Below are 24,581 nucleotides of genomic sequence, written 5' to 3'. Positions count from 1 at the left end.
TATTCTTAGGAAAGGTAGAAAAATTATTCAAAAGGAAAGTTATGAAGAATGTTCTAAGGACTTAGAAGGGAATTCAAACAAGTGTCAAGAGTTTGGAGGGTAAAAGGAAACCAAGAAAAGAATAATAAATCACATTTGGATAATATTTTAAGTTTTAAAACACACTTTTCTCAGAACAATCCTGTACAATAGATAGTATAAATATCTACCCATCTTATAGATGAAGAAACAAAGGGTTAGAGAGGTTAACTAATTTGGGTAGGACACTAATAAGAGATGGAGCTATGATTCAAACCAAAGTTTTCTTTCTTATACCAAGACCAATATTGTTTATATTATGCAATAAGGTTTTTGCTATGGAGTATATTAATCTGTACTTTCTGAGGGGAAGGCAACTTTCCGGGTTTTTCAGAATGTTAAGGATATTCAGGTACTAAATGGTACATGGAAACCTGTTCCTGGCTGAAGGGAGAAACTGCTCAACCTGCTATTTATTATGTAGAGGCAGCCAGATATTAATTGGAAATGGTAAATTGGGAGATATGTTGTTTCCCTAAGGTATGTATGTGGTGTTTGTCTTGCCAAAGTTGCTATCCAGTTCTTGTGATAAAGTAATAATGAAATATGCCACTATGAGAAATATCTTCTAGGTGTTATAAAGTTCTGATCAGGGAACTAAAGGTCTTGAGGACAGAGGTGGTATTTAGATTACTACCTTTAATAAAAAAATATGTATGGTGGAAAGGACTATGATAAGAAACTGAATAATGGACTAAGAAGATGACTATAGATTTAAATCTGGAGTAATAATAGCTAGAATTTAAATAACTTTTTATATAAATAAATTATAGCTAGCATTTATATAACTGTTTAAGACCTAAAAAAGGCTTTGCCAAGGTTACCTTATTTTAACCTCACAGAGACCTGGGAGGCAGGCACTATTATTAACCTTATTTTATAGATAGGAAAGTTTATGCAAACTGAGTATAAGTGACTTGACCAAGGTCACAAAGTTACTAAGTGAGACTGGATTTGAGCTCAGGTTTTCTAAATTAGGTGTATAGTGTTCTATGTATTCTGCGTTGTTTCTTCACTGGACAGGATGTCTTCAGAAAGGTTAGGGAAATTCAAAAAGGTCAAGCCACTTGCCCAGAATTATACAGCTCTCCTGAGCATTAGAAGCAAGATTTGAACCTAGGTTGGTGACTCCAAACCCAGTGTTCCTTTATTGTACTTCCCTTAAAACACAAAAAATTTGGCCAGATCTAGAATGAAAATAAATGTGCAAAGGAAAGTATTAAAAATGACCTAACCTTTTAAAAGCAAAATTAGTTTTTAATCTTTCTTTTGGGATGGGGGAGAGAGCAAATGTTTATCCTTTTTTTTTTTTATCTTGGACCATGGCTTAAAATAATGAGCTAAATTTAGGTCAAATATATATTATATTTAATGAGATTTAAAAAGAATTTGTCTACTAGCCTGGAATAATATACATTTATTGAAAAAGACTTTAAAATGATCTAATATAGAAAGACAAGTGAAGGGAGAAAGGAAGCATGCTGGCAGGCATTTTTTGAAGATACCCCCTTATATAATCTTATTGACATGTGGTGGACAATGGGTAAGTTAGGATTTACAGTTTGGGGGTAAAAACTGGCAGTCATTTCTAAGTTGTCCTTCAGAGTAAAGTATTTTTAATTAATGTCTATTTTCAGGGTTTAGATGAGAAGAAGAGCAAGAAGAAAAGAGTGGGGAGAGCCAGCCAGAGAGAGACAAAGAAAGAGAAAAAGATGTAGAGGGAGAGACTGACAGAATCAGAAAGACAGAGTGAGGGAGAAAGGGAAAGGAATGAGTGAGAGAATGGGAATAAGAAACACTACAGGAGGGAGAAAAGAAGAGCAAAAATAGATACAAGCAGAGAAAAGAAATCAAAGAGGTGTACCACTGTCTTATAAAACAAATAGGCTCTTGTTGAGCTCAAAATAGATATCCTAATGAATGAGGCTATCAGGTGGAAAAGATCTCTTCCCAAATCATACACTATACTATCCTGAAAACATGTCTCTATGAGGTATCTTTGTCATGTGCCTATAAATTCTCAGCATTAGAGTAGGAAATGGCCATCAGAAAACAGGTAAAGGAATTCATTGTTTTTATCACCCAGATGGTACACAGCAACATTCATTTCTGACCATTCTGAGGAACAGTTTAACCAGCTCAGTACTCAAGGGTCCTGAATGTCAAATCCTCAGCATAATCTTGAAGCAGGAGGATGATAATTTATATATAATGGCCTTGGCATCTCCTTGATGTGCTCCTCTCCTCTCTGCTATTAGTTGTAGCCTAAAAGGGTTTCAGTGATAGCTATGCCTCCTCCTAATGAAGAAGAAAATGGACTGATAAACTTTAGGATTCCTTCCTATTTTAACTTTCTGTGGTTTGTTGTACACAATTTGATTGCTTCCTTTCCCAGAGGTGTTCATCTTTTAAAAGAGGTGTCCAGATTCTATGGAACACTTAAACCAAATGACCAGCTGAAATAGTCAGATGCTCCTCTTTTGCTTTTGAAAACCACCAGTGGGGTGAAAAAAAAAAGGCAACCGGACTCTTAGAAATCTTAGAGCTTCCAGAAGCCAAGATAATGGAATTTACTTCAAATTTACCCAAATTTACCCCCAAAGAACTATAAAAGACTCCTCAAAATGAAATCTGGTTTGGCAAAACTAACAAATGATGGGGTGAAAACAGTTTTCCAATTCAAGACAGCACAAAGGATTTAGAAAGAAAGACTTGTCTTAGTGGCATAAAAGGGAGCACAATGCAGCATGGGTAGTGTTTATGAGGTTGCAGGAAGGAGGGGAGCATGATCAAGCATAATCCAGTATAAGCAGCATCCAGACAAACAGCTATAAATTTCCCCAAAACAATGCAGACAGGTCACCCCTAAGGCAGTCACCTTGCTACCACAGATCAGAGCAAGCCCCCAGTATGAGAAGCTTGGGACAGTGCCCCAGCCACCCCAGAAATAGAGCCAAACTTTAGCATATAGGTAGTCAAAAGTCATAGAATAGTCTGGAAAAGTGAGTACAAGAATAAAGAAAAAACCTGACCAAAACACAAACTCAGAAGATGACAATAATACCAAACAACTACTTATGAAGCTTCAAAGGAAAATGAGAAATAGTGTCAGGCTCAAGAAGAATTCCTGGAAGAGATAGAAATGTGAGTGATAAAAAAAATCATGAAAAAAGAACTAACACATTGGTACAAGATAGACAAAAATTCACTGAAAAATACAAACAACTTCCTAAAAACCAGAATTGCCAAGATGGAATGGGAGGTATACAAGGCCAATGAAGAAAATAATTTCCTAAAAATTAGAATTAATGACTCCATAAGATATCAAGAAATAATAGAACAAAATCAAAATAATGAAAATAGGAAAAAAACATGAACTAACTCAAGGGAAAAACAACTGACATGGAATATAAATCCAGGAGAGATAATCGAAGAAGTATTGAACTACTTGAAAACCATGAAAAAAAAAGATCCTAAACATCATATTACAAGAAATTATCATGAAAAATTATCCTGATATTCTTGAACAAGAGGGGGAAACATACATTGAAAGAATCCACAGATCACCTCCTGAAAGAGACCTCTGAATATAAACACTGAGAAATAGTACAGCCATATTCTAAAGCTCCTAAGCCATGAAGAAATTACTGCAAGCAGCCAAAAACAGCTCAAATACTGTGGAGCTACAGACAGCATGACATAGGACCTAGCAGCTTCTACAGTAAAGATTAGAGGGCTTTGCATAGGATATTTCAGAAGGCAAATGAGCTAGGATTACAAATAAGAATTATCTAACCAGAATATATATTCAAAAGATATTTAATGAAGTCAAGGAATTTATGCATTCCTGATGAAAAGATAAGTGAACAGAAAATGTGATGTTCAAATATAAGACTCAAGAGAAGCATAAAAAGGTAAACAGGAAAGAGAAAACAAGGATTCTAATAAGATCAAAATGTTTACATTCCTACATGGGGAGATGATATTTGTAACTGTTAAGAACTTTTTCATTATTAGGGCAATTAGAAGGTATAAACATATACAAGGGGCACAGGACTAAGTTGAATATGAAAGGATAATATTCCCCATACCAAAATTAAGGAGAAAGAAGGATGCATTGAGATAAGAGGGAAAGAGATAGAAAAGGGGATAAGTTAGATCACAATAGGAGGTACAAAATTGTTACTACAATGGAAGGGAAGATGAGGAGGACACTTGATTCTTCTTTTCTTTGGAATTGGCTCAAAGAAGGAATAATGTCCACACATGGGTATAGAAATCTATCTTACCCTATAGGAAAGTAGGAGGGGAAGGGGAAATAAGAGAAGGTGGGGGGACTGATAGAAGGGAGGGAGATTTGGGTGAAGCAATGATCGGAAACAAAACATTTGTGAATAGGGAAAGGCAGAAAGGAAAGAGAGAAAGGGATAAACAGGAAAAATAAGATGAACTGAAATACATAGTCATCATAATTTTGAATGTAAATGGGATGAATTTACCAACAAGACAGAAGCTATCAGAGTTTATAAAAAAACCCCAATCCTACAATATATTGCATACCAGAAACAGTTTTGAAACATGAAAACAACATATAAAAGAATAAAAGTAAGGGGCTGGAGCAGAATCTATTATGCTGGGGGCAGCTGGGTAGGTCAGTGGATTGAGAGCTAGGCCTAGAGATGAGAGGTCTTAGGTTCAAATCTGGCCTCAGACACTTTTTGTGTGACTCTGAACAAGTCACTTCACCCCCATTGCCTAGCCTTACCACTTTTCTGCTTTGGAACCAATACATAGTATTGATTCTAAAGCAGAAGGTAATGGTTTAAAAAAAAAAGAATCTATTATGCTTCAGCTAAAGTAAAAAAAAAGCAGGAAACAGAAATCATGATCTCAGATAAGTGAAAGTAAAAATATATCTAATTAAAAGAGCTAAGGAAGGGGGCAGCTGGGTGGCTCCTTGGATTGAGAGCCAGACCCAGAGATAGGAGGTCTTGAGTCAAATCTGACCTCAGACACTCCCTAGCTGTGTGACCCTGGGCAAGTCACTTAACCCACATGCCTAGCCCTTACCACTCTTCTACCTTAGAACCAATACCCAGTATTGATTCCAAGATGGAAGGTAAGGGTTTAAAAGAAAAAGAGCTAAGGAAGGAAATTATGGTTTCATAAGAGGCACCATAGACAATGAAGTAATATCAATAACTAAATAGACTTCAAATGGCATCATATACAAATTCTTTTCTAAAAAAAATTAATTAATTATGAATATTTTTCTATGGTTACATGATTCATGGTCTTTCCCCTCCCTTCCTCCCAGAGCCAATGAGCAATTCCACTGGATTTTACATGTATCATTGTTCAAAACCTATTTTCTAATTATTAATATTTGCAATACAGTGATCATTTGAAGTCATCATTTCCATTGAATCATGTTATCAATCATATGTTTTTCATCTGTTTCTACTCCAACAGTTCTTTCTCTCAATGTGGATAGCTTTCTTCCTCATAAGTCCCTCAGAATGGTCCTAAATCATTGTTGCTCCTAGTAGAGAAGTTCATTACATTTGATTGTGCCACAGTGTATCTGTCTCTGTGTACAATGTTCTCCTGGTTCTGCTCCTTTTGCTCTGCATCAATTCCTGGAGGTCTTTCTAGTTCACATGGAATTCTTTCAGTTCATTATTCCTTTCAGCACAATAGTATACCTTCACCATCAGATACTATAGGACAACCCCCTCATTTTCCAATTTTTTTTGCCACCACAAAGATCTCAGCTATATATATTTTTTGTACAAGTCTTTTTCCTTATTATCTCTTTGAGGTATAAACCCAGCAGTGGTATGGCTAGATCAAAGGGTAGGCATTCTTTTAAAGTCCTTTAGGCATAGTTCCAAATTGCTTTCCAGAATGGTTAGATCAATTCATAACTACACCAGCAATGCATTAGTGTCCCAATTTTGCCACATCCCCTCCAGCATTTATTACTTTCTTTTGCTGTCATATTGACCAATCTGCTAGGTGTGAGGTGGTACCTCAGAGTTGTTTTGATTTGCATTTCCCAAATTATGAGAGATTGATAGTTTTGATTTTTTTATCTGAAAACTGCCTATTCATGCCCCATGCTCATTTATCAATTGGAGAAGGGCTTTATTTTTTGTAAAATTGAATTAGGTCCTCATAGATTGAGAAATTAGACCTTTGTCAGAGGTTTTTGTTATAAGAATTTTTCCTAATTTGTTGCTTCCCTTCTAATTTTCATTGCATTGGTTTTGTTTGCACAAAATCTTTTTCATTTAATGTAATAAACATTATTCATTTTACATTTTATAATATTCTCTATCTCTTGCTTGATCTTAAATTCTTTCCTTTCCTATCAATCTGACAGGTATATTATTCTATGTTCACCTGATTTACTTATAGTTTCCTTCTTTATATTTAAGTCATTTACCCAATCTGAATTTATCTTGGTATAGGGTGTGAGATGTTAGTATCTAAATTCTTAAAAGTAGTTAAATGATTTATAGGAGGAAATAGACAGCAAAACTATACTACTAGGGAACATGAACTTCCCCTCTCAGAACTAGATAGACTAACTAAAAAATAAACAAGAAAGATGTTAAGGAGGTGAACAGAATTTTCAAATATCAGATATGATGTATCTCTGGAAAAACATTGAATGGGAATAGAATGGAATATAACTTTTTCTTGCTAATACATGACATCTACATAAAAACTGACCATATATTAAGGCATAAAAGCCTTACAACCACATGCAGAAAAGCAGAAGTATCAAATGCATCCTTTTCAGATAATTATACAATAAAAATTACATTCAATAAAGGGACTTGAAAGCAAAGATTCAAAATTAATTAGAAACTAACTAATCTAATCTTAAAGAATGAGTGGTTCAAAGAACAAATCATAGAAACAACCAATAATTTCTTTAAAGAGAACAGCAACAATGAAACAATATACCAAAATTTATGGAATGCAGCCAAATTAAGGGGAAATTTGTATCTCAAAATATTTACATAAATAAAATAGAGAAAATAGCAGGTTAGTGGGTTGGACCTGCAACCAAAAAAACAAAACTAGAAAAAGAATAAATTTTAAAATTTCCAATTAAACACCAAAGTGAAAATTCTTAAAAATCAAAAGAAAAATTAATATAATTAAAAGTAGGGAAAACACTGAATTAACAAGCAGTTGATTTCATGAAAAAATAGATAATACATCAGTTAATTGGATTTAAAAAGGAATAAGAAAACCATGTTACCAATATAAAAAGTGAAAAGAATAAATTCAACACCAACAAAAGGGAAATCCAAGTAATTATTGGGAGCTGTTTTGCCCAAATATATGTCAACAAATCTGGCAATCTAAGCAAAACAAATAAAAATTTACAAAAATATAAATTTTCCAGTTTAACAGAAGATGGAATAGAATGCTTAAATAACTCCATTTCAGAAAAAAAATTTAAAACCCAGCAATAAAGTCCCTAAGAAAGATTCCCCAAGGCCAGATGGATTCACAAGTGAGTTCTACCAAATATTTAAGTAAAAATTCCAATACTATTTAAACTATTTAGAAACAGAAGCAAAGAAAATACCTTACAAAATTCCTTTTATAATACAAATATAGTGCTGATACTAAAGACAGAAAAAGCAAAAATAGAGAAAGAATACTATATACCAGTTTCTCTAAAGAATATTGATTCAAAAATTTTAATAAGGTATTTGCAAGGGAATCACAGCAATAGATCACAAGGATCATAGACTATGGCCAAGTGGGATTTATATAAGGAATGGAATCTTGGTTCAATATTAGGAAAACTATCAGCATAATTAACTATATCAATTAACAAAAACAACAGAAATTATTTGATTATCTCAATAGATTCAGAAAAAGTTTTTTACAAAGCACAATATACATTCCTATTAAAAAGCACTAGGAAAAGAACTAATAAAAAACATAGTCAAATAATGCCTTCTTTACTGAGGGAATGGAAGGCATTAACTGGGTATTATAAGGTAATAATAAATAATTAATTTAAAAAACAGAGAGAGCATAGGAATAAATGGAGCTTTCCTTAAAATGTTAAGCAGCATCTAAACCCATTGGCAAGCATTATTTGTATTGGGAATGAGCTAGATGTCTTCCCCAAAAGATCAGAGGTAAAGCAAGAATACCTATTATCACCTTTATTATTCAATATTGTACTAGAAGAAGAAGAAATTGAAGAAATTAAATAGACAAGGAAACAAAACCATCATTCTTTGGAAATGATATAATGGTATGCTTAGAGATCCCCAGTGAATCAACTAAAAAACTAATTGAAATAATTAACAACTTTAGGAAAGTTGCAGTATATAAAATAAACTCACCTGAGCCATTAGCATTCTTATATATTACCAACAAAGGACAGTAGCAAGAGAAATTCCATTACAAATATTTTTAGACAGACCTGGGATCCAATTGTCAAGTATATGAACGCAATTACAAAACATTTTTTTTTTCACATAAAGATATATCTAAATATCTGGAAAGACATTTATTGCTCATGGGTAGGCTGAATCAATATAATAAAAATCATAATCTAATCTAATTGTTCAATGCTACACCAAACTACCAAAAATTATTTCATAGAGCAAGTAAAAATAATAACAAAGTTCATCTTGAACAAAAAATCAAGAATATCAAGGGAATTAATGAAAATAAAATGTGAATGAAGTTGGCTTAGTCATACCAGTCCACAAATTGTACTGTAATATGGTAATCACCAAAACAATAATAATACTGGCTAAGAAATACAGTGGTAGATCAGTGGAGTAGATATGGTACACAATACACAGTAGAAAATGTCCATAGTAATCCAGAAAGTTTGGTAAACCCAAACATCCAAGATTTTAAGACAAGAACTCACTATTTGACAAAAACTACTAGGAAAATTGTAAAAAAAAAAATATGGAAGAAACTAGGTGTAGAACAATATGTTATATCATATACCAAGGTAAGGTCAAAATAGGTACATGATTTAGATTGTCAGATTTATAGGTAAGGGAAAAATTTATGATCAAACAAGAGATAGAGAGAATTAAGAGAGTTAAAGCAGATAATTTTGATTATACTGAATTAAAAAAAATTTGAACAAACAAAACCAATGCAGTCAAGATTAGAAGGGAAACAAAACTGCGAGAAATTTTTAAATGTCTCTGACAAAGGCTTCATTTCTTAAATATATAGAAAATGGAGTCAGTTTTATAAGAAAATAAGTCATTCCCAATTGATAAATGGCCAAAGGATATGAATAGGCAGTTTTCAGATGAAGAAATTAAAGCTATATATTATCATATGAAAAAATTCTTCAAATCACTATTGATTAGAGAAATGCAAAATAAAACAACTTAGAGGTACCATCTCACATCTATCAAATTGGCATATGACAGCAAAGGGAAATTTATTCTTTATTTTTTTCCTGTGTGTTAATTTCTTTTTTTAAAAATTTAATTTCTTTTAAATGTCCATAAAATCTCATTGAGGCAGCCCTATGGTTTCATTAACACAGTGTCATCATCAAATAAGAATGTTTAGAGAATGGTGATGACAGAATTTATTGAGTGCTTAATAATCTAAAACTACTGTACTAGGCACAGTAGTTAACTTAAAGAAACTTAAAATTTAGGTGGAAAGAGATTCATGTGTCTAACAATTAGAGAACAATACAGGCATCACCCCTCCATTATGTTATTCTTCAAAACCTTCAATTAGAATTATTCCTTAATATTGTTAATGCATTAACACATAATATTGTTCCTCAATGCTATTAATACATTATGAATCAAATCCCACCCTAATTCTAGAATTCCTGCCATCAAATTTTTGGATCAGTCCTTCAAGACACAACTCCTCTTTATACTCTGAGTTATTCTAAGTGCCCTTAATACTCTACTCAATCAGAAAGTAGTTGATGTCCACGTGGGCCCATGAATGAATCAGTTACAGAGGAGTGGCATTCCAGGTCCTTTCTCCCCTTTCTGTGAAGTCTTGTCCTTTTCAAGTTTCTAGTATGGATAAATTAAAAAGGGTAGCTACACATACACTTTGCTTCCTTTTCACTGAGATGAACATGCTGGTTTCATCTTTAGTATTGTGGGTGGAGGAATGAAAAAGTATGACGCTGTGTAAGGTGAAGAGGTCTGCAAAGGCCTGTATGGGAATGGATCTCTTTCATTCCTTTTGCTGGGTAAGTGAGAATCACACATGGTCTCTGGGGCAAGGAAAGTGGTAGGGGAATTGAGTCAGTATTACTCTATTATGAAGAGAAACATAAGAGAACTTTAAGATTCATCTAGTTCGACCTTCTTGTCTTAGAAATGAGGGAACTGGAGCACAGAGAAGTTATCTTGGCCAAGATCATGCATTTGGTTGTGTTAAAAGTTGTAGTTTAAACCCAGATAGTCTGTCCATGGTTCTTCCTCTTACATTATCTTGCATGCCCATTTCAGTTTTATATCTCCTAAGATCATTTGGATACTTTTTAAATCCAAATTTTGGCCATCCAAGAAAATCTTATTTCAGACTTTTATTTTGGTACTAACTGTTTGTAATATTGTTTTGCTTAATGCTTTGCTTTGATGTCACAAAAGCAGGATAGACTTAATTTTCAAGTAAAAAATACTTAAAACTGTAACTATTTAGTACTTATAGAATTTAAGATGTTGTCTAGGTGCTATAGGGAATACAAAGAAATCTAAGGCATTATATTTGCCTTCAAAGCAGCCTATATTTGAGCTGAAAAGACAAAATAGAAATAGACAAAAAGTCCAACAACATTACAAGATAAGAGCACAACAGATGCTGCTGGTGGGATGATTAAGTACTAATGAATTTAGAAGCAGAGGACCTGGGCTCAAGTCTTGACCAGGGAATCTCTGTGTTACCTTGGGCCTCAATTTCCTCATCTACAAAATAGATGAAATGACATGACTTAACCTTATAGGTTCCTTCCACCTCTAAATCTGATGATCCTATGAAATGAAAAGTATACTTTTGGAGGGGGTAGATTTGGAGTTAGAGTGTTTGGGTTTGATTGTCCACTTTACCATTTATTATTTTGCAAGACCTTGGGCAAGCCACTTAAGTTTTTCTGGACCTCTTTTTCCCTAAATGTGAGATTTGGACTAGTTGACCTTTAAGGTCCTTTAACTTAAACGTCTGAGTTTCTCCTGAAGGAGATAACAGCTATAGGTCTGGATTGTCTAGGAAGACTTCCTAGAGGAGATGGAAACAAAGTTGAACCTTAAAGGATCAAGAAAGACCTGAAAAAGTTACGCACTGGTCAATGAATGGTATAGAAAGTAAGTGTCGTGATTTCAAAGGAGGGACAAAAAAGTCCTGGTGGGCTCTGGTTTGCTAGGGAAGTAAGTTGTTTTTTTTTTTTTAAACCCTTACCTTCTGTCTTGGAGTCAATACTGTGTATTGGCTCCAAGGCAGAAGAGTGGTAAGGGCTAGGCAATGGGGGTCAAGTGACTTGCCCAGGGTCACACAGCTAGGAAGTGGCTGAGGCCGGATTTGAACCTAGGACCTCCCGTCTCTAGGCCTGGTTCTCAATTCACTGAGATACCCAGCTGCCCCCGGAAGTAAGTTGTTTTTTAAACAAATCCTGGCTCAATTGACCAGGATGGGGCTAGCCTCAACAAGTTATGAAGGCATCTGTGCATGGGTTCCTAGGATACTTACTGATCTTTAGTGTAGATCTCTCTCTTTTGGCCCAAGTGCCATGGATAGAAGCGGAAGCCAGATGAGCCCCGGGGACAAACACAGCAGCACTTCCAGACAGGGTCATTGGCACAGGCACAGCAGCACCAATGGCAATTGGGATAATCTGAACAGGTACAGTGGCAGAACTGGTAAGCGGAGTCCTCATCATACGGGCAGGGGAAGCAAGAGCAATTTCTCTCTGTAGTGAGAAGGAATTTCATACTTGGGCACATACATTCTTTAGGAATGATTCTCTCCCATGGACAGCATGGAGACAATATGCACATTGGCTCCTCCATGATCTCACTGATCTTATAGGATTGCACTCCAATGTCTATCTGACAACACTCTCTATCTCTAAAAAGACCAGCTGCTTGCTTTCATGACCAGTATACTGATACAACTAAGAGGCCAAGCCACAGACTGGCATTTACATGGTAAGACTGAGTTCATTGCTTATGTCATAATCCCTCTCTCCTCATGCAAATTCACTTCACTGTGGGGCTGCAGCAGCTGTAGGGACATTCTTCACAGATGGTTAGCCCTAGGAGGGGGACAGCAGTGAATAAAATACTTGGAGATCTTTTGCTCTCACCACGTAGCATGTGAGCTGACAAGGCTGGGCTTTGGTGTGTTTAATTCCTGCTCAGGATTAGATCAGGTAAAATACCTCCAGATGTCATGGAGGGCTACTTAGTGGTCTGAATGTCTAGGCTTCCCATTAGTGGGCTGAATCACATGGCACAGTGGAAAAGAGTCTTGAATTCTGAGTCTAGTTCTGGCATTTATTGACTATAGAATCATGGGCAAGTCGTTTCAACTCCCTCGGTCTACGTTTCCTCATCTATAAAATGAAGGAGTTGGATTTGACTAGGGGTTTGTACTCATTTTCACATCATGGTCCCTTTTGGCAAGCTGATGAAGCCTATGAACCCCATCTCAGAATCATGTCCTTAAATGCATGAAATAAAATTCATCGGATTATAAAGGAAAACAACTTATATTTAAATAGTTGTCAAAATATTTGAAAAACATACCTTTTGCTTAGCAGTTGTGATATTCATACTTCACAGATAAAGCCCATGAGTTGGATCATGTTCATTAGGACTGATAGGGAATGGCACCAAACAAAATTCACTTATAAACAGTTTTGGCTGAATGCTTCTGACTTCCAATTTTGAAATTATGTGGTTCTCTCCTCCTGGTTCTATAACTCCCCCAAACACTCTGATTCTTATACAATACTCTATCTTACAATGCTTATATGATTGATCATATTGAGGAAAATTGAGGGAATTGAGGGTATTCAGATAGCAAATGTGAAGGGAATTGAAGCTATTGAGTGGATTATACTAAATCCATCTCATGACTCAATTTTAGATCTAGCTTACTTCTCTTCTTATTCAATTATGGGTCTAGTCTATATCTGTCATGTGAGAAAATTATTCAGTTTTGGGAATTGAGAGGAAACCTTATTGTTCCATTTGAACCTAGTTCTCCATTGGGAGGAAACTGAACTACCTGTACCTAATGTTTAAAGACCCTTAACTAAGGACCTAGCTTATGATGACTGGAAACGCAGTTAATTTCTCACTGTTGCACGTTTCAAGCAACCCCTGTGTTTTATCTGAAAAATGGCCCCATACTAATGAATCGGTTATTGTTCCAATATTCCTTTAATTGTATAAAGATACTTGGGAAGAGTGAGATACCTCTCTGAATTCAGGGAATTAGACCTGTTCACGCTCCCTTTCCCCAATTTAGAAAGTCCCTAACCTTTCTTCCAACTAGAAATTAGATGACCTAATGTATTGTTTCCTTTTAATAATTGGTATTATTTAATTGTTTATAATGTATAAAGGTCTGTCTCCCCTTGTATTTGGGGTCTAGCTCTAAGTTGAGGAAGGAGCCTCATCTAGATTTGTTGGACAACTGCCATGTATTGCTTAATAAATTGCTGTGTTCAGAAGATCAAACCCTTGTTTTCTGTCATTTCATTTTTTGCTTGCCACAATAATAGTTAACATTTATATTGCTCTTTAAGAATTGTAAAGGTTTGTATATATTATCTCATCTGATCTTCACCACCTCCTTGTGATAGAGTTGCTATTATTATCCTAATTTTGTAGGTTAGGAAAATAAGGCTGAGAAAGATAAAATGACTTCTTAAGGATGACACATTTGGGAAGTATCTGAGGCAAGATATGAATTCACATCTTCTTCTCTGGCTGCCCTAATAGCCCAATTTGTAACAGAAATGGGTTGTTAGGTTATAATTTTGCTTTACAGACAATATAGCTACTGTCATGTATTAAAGTTACTTTTTCTGTTCACAGCTTTTCATGGCTCATTATTATTTATCAAATATATGTAAAACTTCTCAGTTTGGTATTCAACACTCTCTCCATAGTTAGATGCCACTCAAGATTTCAACCCTTATCTCACACTTGTCAATACTACTGTAGCCAAGCTGTCATATTTAATTGGTTTTCATTTAATTAGCCATTTATCTGCTTAGCTATTGTATTGTCCCTTCCATGTCTTTGCTCATACTTATCTTTGCCTGGAATGTCCACTGTCTATCTGTCCCCCACTCTAATCAACCTCTGATTGTTGAAATCTTACCTGTTCCTTAAGACCTTGGTCAAATGTTGGCACATTTTCCATTAAAATATCCTGGATCCCAGTAGTCAATAAATCTATTTACTCCTTCTCCTATCTCTCTTCCCCATGAAAATCAACTTGGTTTGCAGTTATCCTGGATCATCACTGTGTATGCAATCATTTGGAAATACTTCATATTCCTCTACTAAACTCCATGGGGCAAGAATTTTATTCCATTTTTTATTCCCTCAACCCCATTTACAATTACCTGAGAAGAATTAATAAATAGTTGTTGAAACTGAATGTTATTCTTTTGTATAAGAGATACCTAAATCACCTCAGGCTCATAGAAGCTTAGAGTTGGAAGAATCCTTAGATCTACCCATCTAAGATAGATGTTGGTGAGGTGATTCTTCCATTTGGGTATTTGCTTTTAGAAGGAGAAAGGACACTGGATTATAAATGTAGCAAAGAAGAATCTAGAATGTGATAAGTAGGGAGAATCAAGAAGTTTCCTAACTGACCCAACACTTTAGCAGGGGATCTAGCTCATTAATTCATAGAATCCCAGAATTAAAGAGATGTACAAGATCATCTAACCTAATCCTCTACCAATAAATGAACCAAAGAATTTTAGGAACTAGAGTTTCAAAAGATCTTGTATTTATCTGGTTCAATCCTCTTTATGGCTGAAGAAATGAGTCCCTCAAAGGTGAGATGATTTGCCCAAGGCTATCCAGTGGCTGATTAGAAATCTGACCCCAAATCTATTGATTTCCTATCTCAATACTCTGCTCACTGCACTTGAAAGGTGTAATAGTGGGATTTTGTTAGGGAAAAGAACAAGAAGGAAAGATAAAAATCAGGTTTATTTTTGGGAAAGGGAAAAGGGTAAGGAAAATTATTATAATTAATCGTAAACCCTAATTTCTATAAGCCTATCTTAAACCTAACTTATCTAAACTAAAAACATTAAGTTTCCCCAACACAAAATCTCCCAAATGGAGTCCAATCAATGGGCCAGGATCTTAAGATGAAACTGTCCAAAGCAAGTCCAGTGGAGAAGTGAGTCTTTAGTCCTCTGTTCTAGCTGCCAGCAGCCAGTCCAAGTAGGATTCCTCTCTCTTCAGCTGGTATCACCAAAAGACCAGAAACCTGATGTAAAAGCTTCAATCTCCAAAGTCTTACAGGAGAGAAGTGAGTTTTCTGTTGGGACCTTAGAATCTTTTCCCAGATCTTGACCTTTACGCTCCCATGTGACTCTCCATCACATGCTCCTGTCAATCACTTGAAAGTTTGCATTGCAAAGTTCTTTTGCAAATGTCCTCTTCCTATCATATTCCCCCCTTTTGCATGAAACAAAAATCATGTTGGAAACACAATTTTTGTATTTGTGCACAATCTAAAATACTTACCAATTACCTAAACTAAGAAATCTACCCAAAATAACAAACTTACACTCAACTATCTTACTCTAACTAATACTAGCCTATTCTAGGGAATTTAACAAGGAAAAAGGAAAAGGAATTAATGAACAAGTACAAATGTCAAGCAGAAGCAAAAGCAAAACAGCAAAAATAGCATCAAACAAAAGATGAACATAGCTTCCATGCAAACATCAAACTCAAAATACTCTTATCAGCTAATACAGAACATTGTACTACTATTGCAATACATTGACATTAATCTTAGAAAAAAAATTTAATTACAATAAACACAACATTGCATAAGTTTTACATTGAAAATCAAACCAAATATTAAACTCACTTATGCAAATATATGTAATGATAAATATAAGTGAGCTATGTACATAATTAAGACACATATAATACACACATACAATATAAACACATATGCTATACATATGTACATATATACACGTATGTATACTTCATATTTATACATATATTTCACATACATACATGCACTATAATACAATTTATAATCCTATTATACACCCTATTTACATATATTTACATATTTATCTATAATTTTGTTTGACATGTGATGTCATATGTTGTTTATGTTGTGTAGTGTATGATGTAGTACAAATCAGTATCTAATTTTCTTATCTTTTTTACTTAATCCTACCTAACTAATCCCTATCTTCAAAATTCTTCTAACTAGATTTCTATACTTAAACTAAATCTATGTATCTAACTACATTTTGTTAGTAATTAACTTATCTATAGCTAATTATAACACTGTTACGATCCTAACTATACATTGTTTCACTCATTTAAGTAGTGATTCAATGTAACCTAACCATGTTTATGTTTTGTGTTTATGTCTTATTATGTTGTTACTTTTGCTATGCCATGCTGTTTTGCTGCTTAAATGTCAGTGTTACTGTTATATAAGAATTATGTTACTATTGTATGCAATATACTTACCCCTACTTTGGATCTTTCCCTTCTTTTCTCTCCTCCTTGAATAATTATTCTTTTGCAATTCCATAGTAGTAAATATATTTGTGTTTGTATGTGAATAAATGCTATGTTATTTTGTACTATAATACATTACCCAAAGTATTAATTCATTAGTCCATTAATCCTCTTCATTGTAAATTTCTCAAAGTCTTTAGATTTATAAAGTTTCAGTCTTTTATTAATGTTCATTAATTCCTGAATTCTTCTCTTCATTTGCATTGTCCTCTTCTATCCTCTTCTGCAGGAATGGTCCTTTCCTTACTGATCTTTTTGACTGCAGACTCAATTTGACTGATGTTCCTAACTTTCTGCAGTCTCTTCTTCATTTTATTCTTCTTTGATAATTTGTGCATTTTCATTATTGATACAATGTGCTAATTTTATATGTGAACAATGATACCATGAATCTACCCAAAACTTTTACTGAAGATGGATAAACTAACACAATAGTGTAAGGACCTAACCAACTTTCTTGTGTTGCTGATGTTTTAGCAAATTTTTTTATACATACCATATTTCCTGGTTTGTAATTATGCAGAGAATAATCCAAAGGCCCAATTTGAATGAATACTCACATTTCATGTAATTCTTTTAGTCTTTGTTGTGTAAACCTTAAAATTTCTTAGACTTATGAATGTTGGAAATTTCCCCATTGGGAAATTTCATACTGGAAAAAATTTCCTACTGATAGTAAGAACTCTATTGGAATATGAAACTCCTTGGCATGGGAGGATCCTTCTCCTCCCTACTTAAGACTACTTTAGGACAGAAACCTTTTGCTAAACAATGGAAAGGGTTTTGACCTATGCTTAAGCATAGAACAGGAAGTTCTTTGAGTCATGATTGATTTTAGAATTGATACAATAGAGATACTTGGAATGACAGAACCAGGTCTTGGAAAATACAATCTCCACCCTACTTAGAGTAACAGGATTTAGGAAGGGCTGTAGCATAGATCAAGATTTAATTATTTGAGAATATGACCTTCAACAGACATGTGTAAAGCCACAGACCTCTGGGTGGTCCTGGGTTAAACTAGAGCCACCATTGGCACAGGGGAGACATCGACAGTGATTGGTAGATGTGAGAACTGAGGGGAGGGAACTTAGATGGTTTCCTTAAAGATAGCGAGGTCTGAGGACAGAGGGAGGAGAGTTTTTTGCTCTGAGGAGTTTTTTGCTCTGAGAGGTTTTGCTCTGAAGGAGTCTGGAGGTGGAGGCCCCTGAGACTGTTTCTCCATTTTGGTCACGTGAGTGATAGGGACTGATCTCTTTTCTTTGCCTCAGCTATCTAAGGACTTGGGCCTTTGGCCCAGCCTAAGGAGAGGGGGTATTTAAGTCCTATTCCCTTCTCTCCCCTTTCTCTTCTCTCTCTCTCTCTCTCTCTCTCTCTCTCTCTCTCTCTCTCTCTCTCTCTCTCTCTCATACCTTTCTTCCTCCTGTTTGTAATTAAAAACTCCAAAAGGTTGACTGCTGACTTGAGTTTTCATTTAGGAATTACATAGCTGAATTCCTTGGCGACCTTAAATTAATATATATCAGTCTTTTAAAGTGATTTCCATGTCACAGTTGTAAAGCACTTAAGTAAGAAGGAAGTTGACAACCTCCTCCTAAGAGAGATGTATAGGCTGTCTTACAAGGTTTTGCCTGTAGTGTAGCATGTCCAAAGAACATTGGATAGGATGATATATGTAAATCTGCTCTTGGTCTCGTACATAGGTAAAACAAAGCTATGGGAAGAATCTTTGGCCATTTGAAATGAGTTTCAGCACAGATCTTCCCCACCATAGTCTTTAGTTCCCTATTTACATGCTCCACTTGCCCTGAACTTTGTGGATGATAAGGTAAATGATATTTTGGTGTTATTCCTAGATTTTCATAGACTCTTTTCAGCATGTCTTGAGTAAAATGCAATCCTTTATCAGAGTCTATTGTTAGTAGCACTTCAAATCTAGGTGTAATTTCCTTAATTAACACTTTCACCACAAAGCTAGCTGTATTTGTATTTGATGGAAAAGCTTCAGGCCATTTGGTTAATCTATCAAAGTTACCAAGCAAAACTTGTATCTTCCAGCTTTCGTCATGCTGATGTAATCAATTTGCAGACTCTCAAATGGACAATATGCTAGAGGTCTACCACCTAAACCTTTCTGTCTGAATGCCCCTTGATTGAATTTTTGGCAAACAGAACAGCTTGAGCAGATCTTATTTGCTACAGTACTTATTCCAGTAGCTACCCATTGTCTCTTTATGATGTCAATTACAGTTTGAGTACCAAAATTACCTTTTGTGTGAATGGCTTGACATAAATAGGTATACAGGTCTTTTGATAACAGCAGCTTTCCAGTATCTGCTAACCATTTACCATATTCTTTTCTTGTTCCAAACTTCTCCTTCCATTTTTGTATTTCTGAGTCTATATAAACTTTTTCTAGATCATCAGATTCTATAGTTGATAAGTTCATGACATACACTGGAGCATTTCTGACAGGAAATTTTGCAGTTATATCAGCTCTATGATTTCCTTTAGCAACTGAATCTCTGTTATTAGTATGACTTCTACAATGGATTGGCACTAGTTGTATAGGCTTCTGGATAGCATCCAACAACTCAGTTATTATTTCTGCATGAGCAATTGGTTTTCCCAATGCAGTAATAAAACTTCATTGTTTCCAGATCTTTCCTGTAGCATGACATACTGAAAAAGCATAACAGGAATCTGTATATGCATTTGCACTTTTACCATCAGCCAGAAGACATGCTTGCTTTAAAGCGACCAACTCTGCACATTGAGCACTAATGTTACTAGGTAATGATCCATACCACTCAAATTCTGTGATAACTGCAGCACCTGCACATTGAATTCCATTACACAAATATGAAGAACCATCTGTGAATAAAACCAAATCTGGATTTTCAATTGGACCATCTTTTAAATCCATCCTCGGCATATTCACTAGATCTACTATGTCTACCCATTCATGTAATGGTTCACCATTCTCTGGCAAATCAGGAAGAAGTTTAGCAGGATTTAATATACTACATCTCTTCAACTCAATGTTTTTACTACCTAGAAGTATAATCTAATACTTAGATATTCGTTGGTCAGAATAACCTTGATTATGAAATTTCCTCATTAGGTTCTTCTATATGATGTGAACAAAATACCATCAATGGACATCCCAAAACTAAATCTGATGACTTCTGAAGTAGCACAGCTGTGGCAGCTACACCCCTTAAACAAGGGACTGTACCTGCAGCAATTGGATCTAGCTGACAACTATAATATCCAATTGGATGATAACTTTGTCCTAAAGCCTGTGTCAGTATACCAGATGCAATTCCTTTGGTCTCATTCACAAATAATTGAAAAGGTTTATTATAGTCTGGTATTCCAAGAGCTGGTGAAGATAAAATTGCTTCCTTAAGTTTACTTAAGGCTTACAGATGTTCAGGTTTGAGTTTCAGAGGTTCTGGTTCTGTATTCCTGGTCAGATCTGTTAAACATTTAGTAATTTCACTATACCCAGGTATCCATTGCCTACAGAAACACATTGTTCCAAGAACAGCTCTGAGTTGCTTCTTGGTCTTAGGTGCACTCAGTTTCTGGATATCAGCTATTCTTTTCTGAGTGATACTTCTGGAACTCTCTGACAAAACCAAGATATTCTATGTGAGGCAATACCCACTGAAGTTTTGTCTTAGAGATTTTATGTTCACATTTATATAATTCAATCAAAAGAATCTTCCTATCTCTTAAACACACTTTAGTAGATGGAGATGCTAGGCGGATATCATCAACAAAATGTACTCTTTGAAAGTTATTGTTTTAAGGTCTCTATTAAAAATTTGTGAGAATTGACTCGGAGAATCTCAATATTCTTGTAGAAGACGTCCATGTCCATTGTGTTTTCTCTCAGCAAAGATCTTTTGAGAATCCTCGTTAATTGGAATTGAGAAAAACACTGAACTGATTTATATCTACAACAGTGAAATATCTTGCTTGACTTGGGATGGATGAGATTATAGCAGCTGGGCTTGGTATTATAGGATGTGTCTTTATTACATAATTGTTTACAGCTCTCAAAGCCTAGGTGAATCTGTAGACAATTCTGCCATCTTGATCTAGTTTTTGCTTTTTTTTATTGGAAGAATGGCCATATTGTATTCTGAGAAACATGATATTATGATCCCTTGTTGAATTAGGGACTCAATGATAGGTCTTATCCCTTCTATAGATTCTTTACTCAAAGGGTATTGAGGAACACAAGTTCTCACTGTTACTGGAGTAGCTGATTTCAATAGGCCTACACCTGTGGAAGACTTTGACCAGAAGTCTTCTCGTATATCCTAAGGAATAGGATAGATGGAATCCTACTCATTCTCTGTACTGACTGAATCTAGGAACAGCAATGGAAAAGCTTTCAGAGATTCTTCTGGGAATTGTAATGCTAAACCCCCAGTGTCAGTACATTGAATCATTGCCCATAATTTACAAAGCAAGATCCTCCTGAGAAGGTTCATTGGACATTCAGGCATACAAAGAAATGTATGTTCCACAGATAAAAATCCTAAAGTTATCATTTTAGGTTGTAATTTTGCTACTCTCTCTGGTTTTCCAGTAGCTCTAATCACTTCTATAGTACCAACAGCTTTACAATCTTTAGGAAGACTTTTCAAAACCAATTTACTGGCTCCAGTATCCACCAAAAGATCATATATCTGATCCCCTATAGTTATAGAAACATAGAGTTCAATACTATTTGGAGTTTGGAAGGTTTCAAGAATTGGTGCAAGGGGGGCAGTTGGGTAGCTCAGTGGATTGAGAGCTAGGCCTAGAGACAGGAGGTCCTAGGTTCAAATCTGGCCTTAGACACTTCCCAGCTGTGTGACCCTGGGCAAGTCATTTGACCCCCCATTGCCTAGCCCTTACCACTCTTCTGCCTTGGAGCCAATACACAGTATTGACTCCAAGATGGAAGGTAAGGGTTTAAAAAAAAAAAAAAGAACTGGTGCAAGCATAGTAACATCAGTACAAAGCTTAGTCATTTCCTGTCCACCCAAGTCTACATCTGCTTGAATTACATGACTTTCCCAGGATTTTTGTATCATCAGCTTTTATATTACTCTCATTGGTCCTTAAATTATCTATTTTAGTATCATTGTTCTCATTTACAATTTCATTATTATTATTATTTAGTTTATATTCTTCATTAATTTCTCTTATCCTCCATTCATTAGGATTTTCTATTAAATTTATACAATGTTCTTTCTCTGTACAATTATTTACACTAATTATATCCTCCTTTGATTCAATTAATTTATTTGTATCACCATCTACCTTATTTTCATTACTCTTAATTTCATTTATCCTCAACTCATTTTCATTTATACTACATTCCCTAGTGTCTGAGGCTAAATTTGAACTCAGGACCTCCTGTATCCAGGTCTGGCTCTCTTCCACTGAGCCACCTAGTTGCCTCAAATAGCAATTTTTGCCCCAAAGAGATAATAAAAAATGGTTATACAAAAATATTCAAAATCTCACTCTTTGTTGTGGCAAAAAAATTAGAAAATGAGTAGGTGTCCCTTGATCGGAGAATGGCTGAACAAATTATGGTATATAATGGTGATGGAATTCTTTTGTGCTATAAGGAATGATGGACTCCTTGATTTCTATATGAACTGGAAAGACCTCCATGAACTGATTTTGAGTGAAGTGAGCAGAACCAGGAGAACATTGTTCACAGAAACGGAAACATTGTAGGACAATCAAATGTAATAGACTTTGCTACTAGTAGCAATGCAATGATCCAGGACAATCCCGAGGAACTTATGAGAAAGAGGCTATCCACACCCAGAGAAATAACTGTGGGAGCAGAGACACAGAAGAAAAACATGATTTATCACTAATGGATATAGGATTTGGAGTTTGAGTTTTAAAAGATTATTTAAAAAATGAATCATATGGAAATAGATATTGAGTGATTATACATGTATAACCTAATAGAACTGCTTGTCAGCTCCAGAAGACAGAGAGGGAAGAGGGGAGGGAGAACATGAATCATATAACCATGGACAAATATTTCAAAATAAAAAAATATTAAAAAAAGAAAAAAATCTTGATTACTATAACATCAAAGCCAACTTTTATCAACTTTATTACTTTAATATGTGTTGTATAACATGCAATTTATAACATAATATATAATATACAATATATAATATGGTATAAATATATATATATATGTATGTCATTAAAAAATAGCACTTTTTGGAAATGGTTTCCTTAGAGGTTTCTAATTTGTATTCTCCTAAATTTTGCATATCCCCTTTTGAGTGAAAGATTCTTAAGCTGGGAAAGCTTGTGTAAACAAAGGGCATATGTCACTTAATGGCACTTTACAGGTCTGGGTTTGTAAGCTATACTACATTTGAAAGCCTTTAAAACTCCCTGGTTGCATATATACTTGATGTCAGGGAAGTAGTACCTCCCATCAGAGATTTACAGACACATATAGCTGATTTAGAGTTTATTTAAAATGGGGAAAAATGATTAGCCCAGGTTAATGCATGTTTGGAGAATTTTGGCACAGTTTGCCACAATGTTTTTTTTCTAATCTCTTTTTCAGAGGGGTTGTCAGTCACTGATGCCATAATTACTAGATGAACCAGAACAGAGTGAGGGAGCCTTGTTGAGTTCTACCTTCCAGAAGCTGACAATCAGAAGTGCCACCCTGGAGGTGGAATCCATAGCTTGGCGGAGACAAACAAAGAGAATCCTGTATGTGTAGTTGGTGTATTATTGCTGCTGGCACTTCTGGCTTTGACTTCTCATTTTCTAGCCTATGTTGGGTAGATGTTATTTGCATTTATAGACCTAGCACAGTTTCTCTGTAGCCAGTCAAGATTGGGGTAAAGGGGTTCAGGAGGAGTTGAAGAGAGGGTTCTGGAATTCAAATTAGGCATTCAAAGAATCTTGGTGAACATCAGGAAAGACACTGAGGGTGAGCAATGGTTCTTGGGCACTAGGAGCGTGGACTAGTGCTAAGAGGATTAGACAACCTCAGTTTGAATTCTGCCTTTCATTTTAGTCATAAGAACTGGCATTTATTATGGCTCTTTACAGTCTGCAAATTGCTTTATGCATAGTTTCTCATTTAAATTTTACAATAACTCTGGTAGGTGAATGCTATTATTATTATCCCCATTTTACAGATGAAGAAACTCAGGCTGAGCAAGTTTAAATGACTTTTCCAGGGTCAAACAATAAGTATTTGAGGCAGAATTCATACTTAAGACTTCTTGATTATTAAGTCTGACACTTTAGACTCCTAACTGAGTATCCATGGGCCAGTCGCTTAACCTTTTTGCCTCGCCTTAGTTTTTTCATTTACTTTAGCTTCTTCCTTTGAAAAATAAACAATAATATGATCACAGGAGCTGGATCTTAGAGATCTGATTTTGACTTCATAAATGTATAGCCTAGATCTGTCATGCAGACACCACTCCCAGAATCCAGTAGCACTGACCTCTTGGGACTAGGAGCCTGGGGGACTTTTCACAAAGACTTCTGGGAGAAAGACACAGGAAGTTTGGAGACAGCCTCCATCTTGGTGCCATATGGTGAGATGCAAGGTCCTCATGCTGTTTTGTCAAAGTCTCACTAAGAGAGACTTTGACACACTGCTAAAATGTAGTTCCTGAGATG

General features: G+C 35.2%; 1 protein-coding gene and 1 long non-coding RNA gene across 3 annotated transcripts in view; one reads left to right on the top strand and one right to left on the bottom strand.

The window, feature by feature from the left end:
* Positions 1-12,227, bottom strand: part of TRIM42 (tripartite motif containing 42) — a 57,831-nt gene extending 45,604 nt beyond the window's left edge. For both annotated transcript variants that reach the window (XM_007493953.2, XM_003341197.3), the window contains exon 1: positions 11,818-12,227. In XM_007493953.2, the coding sequence (XP_007494015.2) occupies positions 11,818-12,137 (320 nt within the window). In that variant the 5' untranslated portion in view covers positions 12,138-12,227. The remainder of the gene's footprint in view (positions 1-11,817) is intronic.
* A 135-nt stretch (positions 12,228-12,362) lies between these two features.
* LOC103092749 (uncharacterized) lies at positions 12,363-23,663 on the top strand. The gene is made up of 2 exons (XR_467299.3): positions 12,363-12,499; positions 23,503-23,663. It is a non-coding gene; the product is annotated as an uncharacterized LOC103092749 (long non-coding RNA).
* Positions 23,664-24,581: the final 918 nt, after the last annotated feature.

This window comes from Monodelphis domestica, chromosome 4 (genome assembly GCF_027887165.1).
Source record: "Monodelphis domestica isolate mMonDom1 chromosome 4, mMonDom1.pri, whole genome shotgun sequence".
Taxonomy (NCBI): domain Eukaryota; kingdom Metazoa; phylum Chordata; class Mammalia; order Didelphimorphia; family Didelphidae; genus Monodelphis; species Monodelphis domestica.
The sequence above is the reverse complement of the archived record's forward strand: the minus strand, read 5'-3'. Positions and strand labels throughout refer to the sequence as shown.